Below are 12451 nucleotides of genomic sequence, written 5' to 3' on the forward strand. Positions count from 1 at the left end.
GGAAAGAAAAGAACAGAACAGAATCGGCATCTCAAAAATATAAAGCAGGGACTCTCAACACACACACACATGTCCAACCAACATTAAGCAAACCTCAAAAACCGAAACGAAACCCCGGAACCCAAACCATATCCATGCGGCCAGCTTAGGACTCCTTTTTTCTTCACTGAGCTCATCATCTGCTTTGTTGCTGGGGCACTGCGTCGTCGTCGTCTTTAAGCGCTTTAAGCGAAATTAAAACATTTCACGCCGCGGGAGGCAAACATCAGACCGCAGACAGGACTGCTTGGGGAGCGTCTTTATTTCTGTGAACATTTTTGAGACTTTATTGCAATATCTTCGCATCTTTAATCCTGAATAAAGTTCTACATCATGCAGCGGTGGCAGTGGGAATTTCTCTTTTGTGCCACTGGCTTCACTTTGGAAGTTTTTCGTTATGTGTGTGTGTGTGTGTGTGTGTGTGAGGGGTAATTATTCACAACACAATGCTTATCAGGTCCAGCAAACTGTGTCCACACTGGGACACGTATTTGGAGCAGCCAAAGCCGCGCGTGCCCGCATCGGAGGCCTCATAGAGCTCGTCCACGTGCTGCAGTTGACGCTCTGCGGCACTCGTCGTTGGCCTGGCGCAAAGAGAGAGAGAGGATGAACCAAAAGGTGATTAGCGGCGACCCCTGGTCAGAGACGACGGACTCACATGAATAGAATTTGGAATATGCTGCCCAGCAGCCCATTGTGGGCATCCAGAGGCGATTCGTTGACCTCGCAAATGGTTCGCAGCAGGCAGGAGGAGCCATTGTACCCATAGTGGGTCAGGTAGTTGATAACGCTGCGATAGAAGTCGTGGCGCCTGAACGGTGGCGGAGACCTCATCGAGCGACGTCTCACTTCGTTGTCTTCATCGGAGGCGCCTCCATCACGTGCATTGATGGGAGTTACATTGCCGGGCAAACCCATGAAGGGATCGTCTAGATCCCACCTATCGATCCACTGATTGTAGGAGTCATTCGAGGGCAAAGCATAGTTGGACTCGAAATTGAAGGCCATGTAAACGTTCTTGGGCGACAGATCCAAGGGTATAGCCACAGCAGCCAGCAACTGAAAATAAGTCAACGTTTAGTTTAGTTTTGGAACCCGACTTTCCTTACCCCAAAAGATCCCTGGCGCGGAAAGAAGAGAAAACCCTGCGAGAACCCCAGACCGAGGAGCACTAGAAGACCCAAGCAAAGTTCGCAGCGCAACGAACCCATCGTAAGGCAAGCTCTCAGTGAACTAAGTTGCAGTGGCAAATTGCAAGTTGCAGAATCAGTTAGAGCCCACAAAAGGCACAAGAAATGGGCGTCAGAAATGGCAGCTCTGCCATTTCTGGGCTCCTCTAATGAACAAGTGAGAAATGGCTTACGGTATCGGCGGCTCAAACAAAAAAACAAAACCGGAATATGCAAGATTTACACAGTTACCGCCACTCCACCCCGTCGCTGAACGAATCTCTCCTGGCCGCTGAGCTCCACAATTGGAGAGGTGCTAATTGCTAGAATGTGTAACGTTCTTCTTCTCTCGAGAAAGTAGATGGCTTCCAGCTCTGCGATCGCGTAGTTTTATTGAGAAATCAAAAGGAAAATTCGTGAGCTAGAAAAAAAACACCAAGAATACGATTTAGTATCGATCGGCCAGAGCTGGCATTAACAACGCGTTGGGGAATCGCTCAGGGAATATAGTAAAACAACAAATGAAATTCAGAATAGCAACCATCACGGTGGGCTGCCTCCTCTGCCAGATGCTGCACATGGCCATGGCCACCCTGGGCAGCCTGTCCAAGCATGAGCGCAGCAAGAGGACGCCGATACCCTGGCTGATCTTTCCCACAACCTCGCCCACACGTGTCATGGTCAGTGGAGGGACCATCCCCAATCATATGCTGAGCAACTAACCTCTATCCGATGTTCTTACAGTTCATTGGCGGCATTGGTTTGCCCCTGGAGGATCTCAATTTTGAGGCGGTGACCACGGGGTATGTCCTCAAAGTGGAGTACTGGCTGCCCATCACGCCAGATGACTTGAGGACACCCACAGCCCTGCCCATTACACAGGTGGCCACACCTGGCATCACCGGTGCGCGCCGCCAGCGAAAGCCCATGTTCGAGAACTTCCTGGTCGGGGTGGATGAGCTGGGCAAGAACACCAGGAAGATCCTGACGAGAACGAATAAGGTGCTGAGCAGCTACCGCTGGACCGTCTACAAGGGCCTGGAGGGTCTGGCCGATCGCCTGGGCTATCAGGGCAGGATCTGTGTCCTGAAGAGCATTTGCGAGGCTGCCGAGGAACCCTTCCACTTTGCCAATGGCCTCGTGGCGGATCTCTTTCACATTCTGCTGTCGTAAGTGAAGGTCACAAGTGCAGCCAGAGCCCATTCTTATCGGAGTTTGCCTTCCCTTACAGTCCCTCCTCGTCGGTGGACAAATTGTCGGAGCATGCGGATAACGAGTATTACTATGCCGAGAAGATGGGCCAGTCCGGTGCCGGCTGCGATCGGGTGTTCAAGGAGTGCCGTCGCAGCCTGCTGCAGCACTTCAGTGAGCTCCACCACAACTTGAATAAGGTCTTGTTCTGAGCTAATAAACCAAAAATCTACCCAAAAAACAAAAAACTTTCGCTCAGTGTTCTTCTGGGAAACGGAGCTTAGAAACAAAGCAACCAAATGTGGAGCTGTGGAGCGGCCCAGCCCGGCCCGGCCCGGGTGTGGTGTTAATTGGGAGAACGTGAAGTTCTCGCTAAGGCCAGAAGCGGGAAGCACAGCCCCCACAGTGACGTCCCACATAATGGTCGGACCTATGGCGTCTAGATCGTGACTCAAGTGCTCCACATTGCGTCCAGTCTCCAATGGCACTTTCGGTTTTCCAATCAAAGAAAGTAAGAAGTGGGATTCGTTTGGTTATTAAAGTGAAAACATTTTGCAAGTCCCGCAGCCAGTCATAATCTGCCTTTGGTGCTGTGTGGTCTGGTCGATGTCTTCACCTGCCAAGGATCTCAAAATGGATCTAATACTGAATGTATTTCTTGTGATTATTGGCTTGCTATATGTGTGCGGCAGTTCTGTGTTTAATGGCAGCCAGATCCATCACAGTGAGAGTGAGCTGCTGGTGCGTAAAGCCCGCTGGCTGCCCCTGATCTTTCCACGTGCTGATCCCACAAGATTGGAGGTAAGAAATCCCCCATCGATACCACATGCAAAGAAAGTTCTCTCTCACTTACCCGTAACCCCTCTTGACAGATGATCGTTGGCTTTGGCATACCCGTGGAGGATCTCAAGATAGAGTCTGTGGTAACGGGTTATGTGTTCAAAGCGCAGTATTATTTGCCCTATTCCGCCCGACAACTTAGGATCAAAAATATTCATGGCATCAATGAGCGTGAGCTACCAGCGAATGCCACCATCTTCCAGAAGATCATGCAGAAAACGGACGAGGAGCTGGGTGTGACATCGTGGGACATGGATGAGAATGTCCAGGCCCTGGCGAGCTATCGCTGGACCGTGTACGAGGCCTTTCAGGCCCTGGCCATTCGCATGAACCTCCAGGGACGAGAGTGCATCCTGAAGAGCATCTGTGAGAGTGCGGCAGCGCCATTCGATGAAAGGAACGGACTGCTGGGCGAGCTACTCCATATCCTGCTCACGTAAGTTTGTCTCAACTAACTGGCGGCTGAGGTAGCTGTCTCCTAATACTCCTTTCTCTTCGTAGACCCTCCAGTTCTGTGGATCCCTTGTCCGAGCATTCGGACAATGACTATCTGCAGGCCGAACGCTTGGGCGAGGCTGGCACTGACTGCGATCAGGTATTCCAGAGGTGCCCCAAATCATTGCTGCAACACTTCAGCGATGTCCATCATTTGGGCAGCGAGTTCCTGAAAATGTTTGGCTGATCCCAAGCATAGTATAGAACCTAAGTATAGCTCTAAAAATTGTGATATCTAAAGTTCATTATATCAAGATACTGTCTGGAACACACACATCGCTATGCATCGCGGAGAAACAGCTTCCCAAACAATCTGAGAATGCTGACTTCCTCTCTGGATCATTACATTTGTTAGGGCGTGAAATTTATGCAAATATCCGAACATAATAACTCTTTTTGTTTGCCTGTCCTGGCCTACCTCATCAGCCTACCATCATCCCAGATCTTTGGGATATTTTTCTTTACGCTCGGGTGGTCTTTGGCTCCAACTATCAAGCCGTACGCATCTCCAGCCAGAGCTGCTGCCGAGCTGCCTCTTTAGGGTCTATTGTCTTCTAATTCAATAATTACAGCTCGAGCTTTGGCTACCGGGCGAGTTTCTGTCTGGCTGTCTTTCTGTCTGTCTGTGTGGGTACCCGGACCCACCACCATCTTTGGGTCTGAGTCTTCGTTTGGTTTGTTGCCTTGTACCTGCGTACAAATAGGCGTTTAAATGCAAATGTCTGCGCTGTAATTAATACGCATATAATACGCGTATTATGCTAATGCCAATGCCATAATGACTTGAGGAAACCCAACAGCAAGCAACAACAAAAACGACAAAAACGACAAAATATGCTTTTCACACTCGAAATGCAGCTCGGTTTTCGGGGTTCGGTGCTCGGTGTTCGGTTTTTCGGGCTCAGTCATATATTCATCACTGTGCTGCATTGTTAATGCCTTTACGTACTAATTAGCTTTGACAAAATATATACACACAGAAGACAAAGCTACTAAAAATTAGTAGCAAAAGGGTCTCCCGGGGGACTTTCTCTAATGAAGTTCCCAGTAGTTCCCATAGCAGAGAGGCACTTGTACGTCGTCATAGTCGTCGTCTCTGTCTGTGTTTCTTTTTGATGACAGGCCTCTGATAAGAAAGCAGAGAGGCATATATTTTGACAGGAGCCACGGACGGACACTGGAATGAATGTGTCTGGGGGGACTGGAGCAAGATCATAGGGATCCCCAAAGCATAAACTAGACTCGAGATGCACCTTTCACAACTTTCATGTTATGTTGTGGATTACCTTTGACCCCTTGCAGCCACAGACCCACAGTTCTCTCGCTCTTCCTTTCTGGGGGGAGGGAGGGACAATAATTTTTATTTTCATTGCCTTTCTTTGGAAACAATTTGTAGGAACATGCAACTTAACGAAGTAATCAGAGGCCAACTCCAAAAAGCGGGGGCCAGATGCTTATCCGATGGCAGGCCAGCGACAACTATTTTATGGCCTTATGTGAGAAGGAGGATGCATCCTCCCTCTCCCTCCCTCTCTCTCTCCATCTCTCTGTCTGTATATGGCCTGTCTTGCTATTTTTGGTAACCCTTTTGTTGCCTCTGGGGGTACGAGAAAGTAGGTTGCTGCTGCTCTGGTGCTCCTCTGCTGCTTGGAATTTATGCTCTGTAATAATTCTTGGTCCACACAACTAAGTTGGTACGTAAAAACAATGTAACAAATTGTTGTACCCTGCAGCACTGCGTATGCAAATTCACTGACTACGTGAGGCAAGTGTGTGTCAAGAGGGAGCGAAGGGGGGGGTTAAAGTTCACTCTATGCACCACACTCTGGATAAAGTCAATCCATTTCATCTCATTTATTTGCCATCATCATCAGCATTATGCTATTTGGAGTTTTATCTCTCAATTCCAAATGAGTTTTGATGGCATTTTCACTTTGATCTAAATCGCATCTTGAGTTTAACGGTTCAACTCTCTCTCTCTCTCTCTCTTCGGAGCTTCTCTCAGCCCTTTGGGGCCATAAAATTACACAGATCTTATCTGGGATTTCGTATATTTCATGCTAATTAAAAGATATTTGTTTAGCGATAAACAATAATTAATTGTGATTATTTTTTCCCGAGCCTCCACCTGCTCGTATTCTGGCTTCATTCCCCCTTTAGCGTTTCACTGATTGAGTTGTACCTGTATCTGTATCTCTGTGTGGAATCAGTTTCAGTTGGTTTTGGTCGAAATAAACCAAATCAAGACCGTGGGACGGGCACCTCCTCCTCCACCTCTGGCACCATGACGTATGCGCATTGTCATCATAACTTTGCCCATTGTCTCTGATTGTGGCTCTCAGACACTACTATATCTTTTGCTTTGCTTTGATTTGCATAATTTCATCTCTGTGTGTGTGTGTGTGTGTGTGAACTGCAGTTTATTATTTAAACAACGTGACTAAATTTACGTAGTGCAAAAGGAGCGCAAGACAGGGAAAAAACACCCGCAGGTGGTAAAACAATAATAGTAAACGTTTGCACAGTGGCACCCGAACTAAAGCACAGAATGAACTCTGCCCAAAAGGCAATAATGAATTGTGGATTTACTGTTCAGTGTGGGAATGTCTCTGGTACCACGGTGCATGCCTTCTGCATATGCCTGGCATATGCAAAGTGAGCGTGGCTTTGGCCCCAGACAATTTTCGCATGATAAATCGTTAAAGGAATATGAAAAACTCGCGAATTGTAACTGAAATAACATACAAAAAGATGGAGATGGCGATGGCGTTGGCGATGGAGAGGGGTAGATAGCAAGGGCAACCCATTCCCCTTCCCATTCCCATTCTCCTGCCCAAAACCCCACCACGGATACCTTTTGTTTATGCAAAAAGCTTCGCGGAATTGGCGCTACGTACGTGCCAAAGCATTTCATGGTCTGGCAACTTAATTCAGCAGGATGCCAAGCAAGCCCCGTCCCATCCTCCAGCCCATCCTCCTGCCTCCCTGCCTGCCTTCCTGCCTGCCTGCCATATGTTTCCCTACCATGCGGTGCCTCATGCGGGTTTCATTTCCATTCATCTTCTGTTTGCCCGCGTCTGTGCTAGTGTTTGTTTTCCCCTACCCCTACCCCCACCCCCTCCCCTACCCCATCCTCTTTTTCCCCAGCGCTCACGTGTAAATTTTCTCAAATAAATCATTAAAAGCTGCGCAGCGGAGGCAAAGCAGGCACATTGACATTGTCAGAAGCTTTTCCCCCCCCACACACACACACAGAGCCCCCCTCCCACTAGACTAGAAGCGCCCTTTCATAAGGCCGCCTCTTTTAATAGTAATCAACGTGGGAGTGCCCATTGTGAGTCCTGAGCCAGTGTGCCCCCGAGCTGCATCTATTCATAGGTGCCTCTTCTGCTGCCCATTCATAAAGTCCGCATCCAGGCGCCGTGCCATTGCACTCATCTCTGCTCAAGTGTGTCCTCTCCGAGTGTGTGTGTGAGTGGCTGTGTGTGTGTGTGTGTATGAAGAGGTTAGTTAGTGGCACTTTAGCGCTAAAGTTTCTACATAAATTTGTCATTGGCATTCATTTTTCATAAGTGCAGTTCCAGTTTCAGTTCCACCCTCGGCAGGGCACACAATTTACAAGAAATCTGTTATTGTCTTGTTAGGCATTAGCCTTGGCGCCATCTGGCGTCAGATGCTTGGCAAATTGAGCGATCGTCGATGACTTGGCACCTTCCCAAGACCGCAACGCGACAGAACATGCACATGCCCCACACAAACATAAATAAATAATCGAAAATGAAAAGCGAATCGAATGGGCCACAGCTGTGGCGGGCAGGAGGAAGCATTCAAGCAATTTGCAATGCCCTTGCTGCGTTTTTATTGCACAATCAGAAGTGTTGCAGAGCGAGAGAGAGAGGGCGCCGGCACGCCCACTTCACGCATCGGGCCCACACCTTTGAACGGACCAAATGTGCCGCACTTCACACCCCCAGTTATCCCAGATATGCCAGATATCCAGAACCATAGAGAATGATCCACAAATAGACAGCGTCCGAGAGCATGATTCGGGGAATGGATTTGGATGGGCGGCAAATGGGAATACCCGTGGAAGGGATAGCACCAGACGCGTATAGTGGGAATGACTGTGCCTAATGCGCCTCCGCACTTGAGCCCACTGTTTGCTCAAGTTCAACCGATGCGATGATGCTCATCTCTCTGACTGAAATAAATTAAGAATTTTAATGCGGAAAAAACAAAGGGAAAGGGAGGGAGAGAGACGGACCCATAGACCTAGGGAACCGACACGACTTCATGCTTAATCAGAATGTGTTGCAGGGGCTGCGCCTCTCTTTCTCTCTGGCTCTGTGGCCGGCGGATCCTTTTGAACTGCCGCCAGCAGCCACTGTAATATTTAAACCAGATCAGATGAGATCAGTTCCATTCGCCGACGCTCTCCCTGTCTCTCTCGCTCTTCGGGTTCTTTGGCATCTTCGTCTTCGGGTTATATTCTGGGTAAAATTATCACAGCTTTGCTAATGAAAGGACAAACGAATGAAATTTTAACGAGCCCAGAGTCGGAGTCCTGCAGGACCTCCTGGGTTGTGTTTGTCCCTAAAAGGTGATAACGCCGCCGTCGATCCTGCCTCTACGTTGCACGTAACGAATTGGATTTAGGATTTTATGAATGTCTGTCGATTATTAACGTCTTCTTAGCGCTTGAACCTGGGAATCTTCCGCATTGCCTTCGGCCTGGGAAAGTATTAGAGCAGCTAAAGATATTTCCTGCCGCGATGCAGATTGCCTTTGACATTTTTCCTCCAGATTAATGTGGATGGTAAGGCAGACTCCACTCATAGCTCATTCCAGACAGGTTTCAATCCCCCATTATCCCCCATTTTTGGGGGGGAAAACCGAACTCGAGTACCGCAACAAAACTTTGACTATCACGCAGCAGGCAGGAAGGCCACACCTTCCCCGCCATTAGATGCGGTAACATCTACTGCTCATTATCATAGCATGGGACATGGCTGGGGGTTAAGTTTCCCATCGACATCCATCAGCTTGAGTGTAATCGTTGGCAGCATATGTTACCCGAAACTTATCTGCAGACACACTGCGCGCACAATGTCAATGTCACACACAGAAAATTATCACACTTGGGATTAGCTGGAAGAACACTTAACACACACGCCGCCAGCCATCAGCCATCAGCCATGAGCCCTGAGCCACCAGCCAACCGAAAGAAAACTTCCGCTCCGTCTCCGTAAATCTTCGTCAAACATTTGTCCAACACCTACGCACCAGAAACACCCACAAGAATCCAAGAATCCAACCCAGATGTATGCAGATGTCTCTGCATATACGCGTACGCGTACGCTTAGTATTTGGATTGTGATAAGAGACTTCCGTGAATCTGCTGCGATGCTGTTGGTCCTGAGATCCCGGCAATTTGTTTTTATCACCCCAGAGATAAGAGGAGATGCGCGACGAGGTGTTAGCCGCATTGGCCTGGCGGCCTGCGGCTGCTCCGCGGCGGCGGCGGTTCTTCTGCTCGGGTGTGATATTTGACAGTCCAAAATGATAAGAATTATTTGCATTTTTGTGTCGTCTCGTTGTGTGAGCAGCAGCAGCAGCAGCAGCAGCAACCACAGCTCGTTCTTCACGCGGTAATTTTTCTCATTAAAAGTTGTGGCCGCCAGTGAAAATGGTTGTCATTTAAAGTATTTTTGTTTGTTGCCCTCGTATGTGGCTGGGGCTGCCTTCTCATTTTGCTGCTGGCAAATAATTACCAGGACGTTTAAGCCACTCAGCCGAGCGTTGTGAAAATTCATAATATCCAACATCCAACATCCAACACTTTGCCCTGGGTTTGGTGTGGAATTTTTTTTTCTGTTTTTTGGTTGCTGAATGGCTGTTCCGGGCACTTGCGGGTGGCATTTTGCGCATAAATCCTTTCATTCCGTTGGGTTCGCTCTGAACAACGGACAGAGACAAAAAAAAAAAACACAAACTGTGGTATATGAACGGGTACACAATGAAAGAAAGGATGTGTGTTTGCTCTTGGGTTATTGTTCCCTCAGACACACAGACAGACAGAGAGAGATATACATATACATATATATATGAACATATATAGAAGCGTACATAATTAAGCTGTCGAGGATTATTTTGATGTGTCACAGGACAGGGACATCAGGCAGCTGATGATAGCCGGAGGTCCTGGTCCTCCTCGGTGTCCCCAGCTCATTTAAGCCAACTTTTGTTTTGCATTCAGCCATTGGGTGAGAAATCCAACAGATGAGAGCATTAAAACGAAATTAAATTCTGTGGCAAAAAAATAGAGTTGAAAGTCCCCCAGAGAATTTCAATTTGATTCTCACTTCAAAGGTCTCTCCCTGCCACTCCCCGCACACCATTGCTCGCCCCAGAAGGTGTTAGTTTCCATAAGCTACTTAATGAAAGTTCCTAAGGCCATTACACGAAACGATCATAAAGATCACCGAGCTCAGTCCCTCCCCAAACCCAATCAATAACAATTTTTCACAACTTTTCTTTCACGGCATAAACAACAAATTTCCCCCTTTTGTAATATCAAACAAAGGAGTTCCCAAAAATCTACAGGGTTGGGGGGAGAAAAACTAATATTTATGTTGTCATTTATGGAAAAAAAAAACCACAAGAAATGCCATCAAATGGAAAAAGACGAGCGCCTAACATGCGTGTAAATTATAATGCGAATCAAGTAAAGTGACTGAGAAGGGCTGCCAGTCCAAGCCTTTCCCTTCCCTTCCTTTGCTTGCCTTTCGGGCGCTAGTGTAAATTAAATAATTCCTTTGTTCGCTCCTCTCCAGCGACATTTGCATAAGACCATAAAACGACGAATTCTGTCAGCGGGGGGGCCCGGCCAAAGCAAAACCTCAGACAAACTGACGACCTATTGAACCCGGCGAAGCAGGAGAAAGAGTTGAGCCCCGGCTCGGAGCTGTTTAAATTTCATTAGCTTCAATATGGGATAAAGCCAGAGAGAGAGAGAGAGACTACTGTCCCCAAAACGAACCAAGCCGAACCCATTGGAAATGCTAATGAATGAATGTCTTTGGAGACCCTGGCTCTGGCTTTGGTTCTGGCTACTACCTGGTCACCTGCCAACGCCTGCAACAGCACAAGGCACAACTTCTGTCACCTTCCGTTTAGCCGACAAAGGCCAGACCAGGTCGTACTCGGTACCCGGTACTCCGACCAGGACACAATGCACATGCATTCGTAATGAGTTTGACTTGGGGTCGGGCCAGGCCAGACCAGGCCAGAGCTGCTCGTACTTTGATTTCGAATTAAATGTTAATAAGTCCAACTCTTTGGCACTCTTCGAATTGCACTCGAAGATTGTGTACCTACTGCGAGTATTTCAAGACTATTTCAATCACTCCGAAGACCTTTGAGGGCGGAAATGTGACCACCATTTAAATGCTAAGCAGGCAAAGCCATCAGGCACCGCTCGGTCTCTTGCGTCTCTCGTCTACAGTATTGTCTCGGAATGTTATATCAAATCGCATAAATTATTCGTTTAGGTGAAATGTGCACTCTACAATTTCCGGCTTTCGAGCGTAAAAGTTGCGGGAAAACGACCAAACTAAACCCATATAGATAGGAGCTATGAAAAATAAAAATATCTCTTTCTTGTGGTCTAAATATTTGTGTCTCAGCTAGGGTTTCATTCTCCTTCAATAGATTCTTTTTGATTTGTTAGATCAACGGGGAGAATGATCATTAAATTGTAAGTCAATAAGCGAGATACTGAAAGAAAGCTGAGTTCTAAGGAATTTCGAACCTTTTCCAAAAGAAACAATCATAGAGTTTTCTACGAAATACTAAAGATCTTTGAGGGCTCCTCAGAGAGTTCTAGAAACAAAGTTTGAAGGGAAATTCGAACAAATTTAAAGTCTGAATCACAGAATCCTCAGTGGCTTTCACTGCCATCTAATCTACTTCTAAACCATGACCTAACCTTACTCCAAGAGTGTCTAACCTTCAAGTTGCTTGCCTTTAGTTATGAGGAATCTTGAACCCATCGTCTAACTGTTCTGCATACCCGTCTAAATGGTCTGCAATTTTTGTTTGTCGGAAACAAACCGTATCGCCTCCAAACCTAATCACTGTTCTTGTCGGTCGAATCAAACTCCAATTACATTTAAATGCCATGAAATGCTATTTGATTTGGTTTTATTTCTTCTTGTTTGTGAACAACCCGTAATTACCAACAATTGTCAGTTGGCCCTGTACTTCTCACCGACGATTATGAGTGCAGACAGAGGGAGAGCGAGAGAGAGAGAGAGTGGGGATGGATGCGTGTTGGAAAATTATACCTCTACCCGTCCCCCCCTTCCCCATTAGGGAGCACCGAAATTCAAAGTTTAGACTTGACTTGGTGGCATTTGAAGGAACTCAAAGTCAAATGACATTTGTCACGCAACCATTCAACCTGCCTCTTTTTTTTTGTTGTTTTTTTTTTTTTTGTTACCCAGTCAAATGCAGACGAGACCGATTAACTTTGATTTCGTATTGAACTTCTTGTGAGGAGAGCTTAATTATAGGATGAAGGACCTTACCTCCGAAATCCAGACAACGCTTCGCTGATTTTAATAACTTTTCAGCGGGGAGCACTGAAAGAAAAGTTCAAAGTTTCTGCTCTGCATTTTATGCTCTGACTCAAGGTAAACTTTATTCTTTTTCGGCGG

The 12451-nt window shown here is 47.1% G+C and overlaps 3 protein-coding genes across 4 annotated transcripts; 2 read left to right on the plus strand and 1 right to left on the minus strand.

The window, feature by feature from the left end:
- Positions 1 to 440: 440 nt before the first annotated feature.
- Positions 441 to 1253, minus strand: LOC111070621. The gene is made up of 3 exons (XM_022361294.2): positions 1149 to 1253; positions 698 to 1098; positions 441 to 623 (listed from the first exon to the last, which is right to left on the minus strand). The coding sequence occupies exons 1-3, from the start codon at positions 1248 to 1250 to the stop codon at positions 476 to 478; spliced, it is 651 nt and encodes a 216-aa protein (XP_022216986.1). The 5' UTR covers positions 1251 to 1253; the 3' UTR covers positions 441 to 475.
- On the plus strand, positions 441 to 2849 carry LOC111070620. 2 transcript variants are annotated; one of them, XM_041592782.1, is made up of 3 exons: positions 441 to 2377; positions 2440 to 2599; positions 2659 to 2849. In XM_041592782.1, the coding sequence occupies exons 1-3, from the start codon at positions 1941 to 1943 to the stop codon at positions 2761 to 2763; spliced, it is 702 nt and encodes a 233-aa protein (XP_041448716.1). In that variant the 5' UTR covers positions 441 to 1940; the 3' UTR covers positions 2764 to 2849. The 2 variants fall into 2 exon arrangements, with proteins under 2 accessions (XP_041448716.1, XP_022216985.2); XM_022361293.2 differs by lacking the exon at positions 2659 to 2849 and having other exon boundaries at positions 441 to 1888; positions 1953 to 2377; positions 2440 to 2626.
- A 183-nt stretch (positions 2850 to 3032) lies between these two features.
- Positions 3033 to 3921, plus strand: LOC111070562. Its single transcript, XM_022361215.2, has 3 exons — positions 3033 to 3200; positions 3272 to 3675; positions 3741 to 3921. Exons 1-3 carry the CDS (start codon positions 3033 to 3035, stop codon positions 3919 to 3921), a joined length of 753 nt encoding a protein of 250 aa, XP_022216907.2.
- Positions 3922 to 12451: the final 8530 nt, after the last annotated feature.

This window comes from Drosophila obscura, unplaced genomic scaffold, assembly GCF_018151105.1.
Source record: "Drosophila obscura isolate BZ-5 IFL unplaced genomic scaffold, ASM1815110v1 contig_1, whole genome shotgun sequence".
Taxonomy (NCBI): domain Eukaryota; kingdom Metazoa; phylum Arthropoda; class Insecta; order Diptera; family Drosophilidae; genus Drosophila; species Drosophila obscura.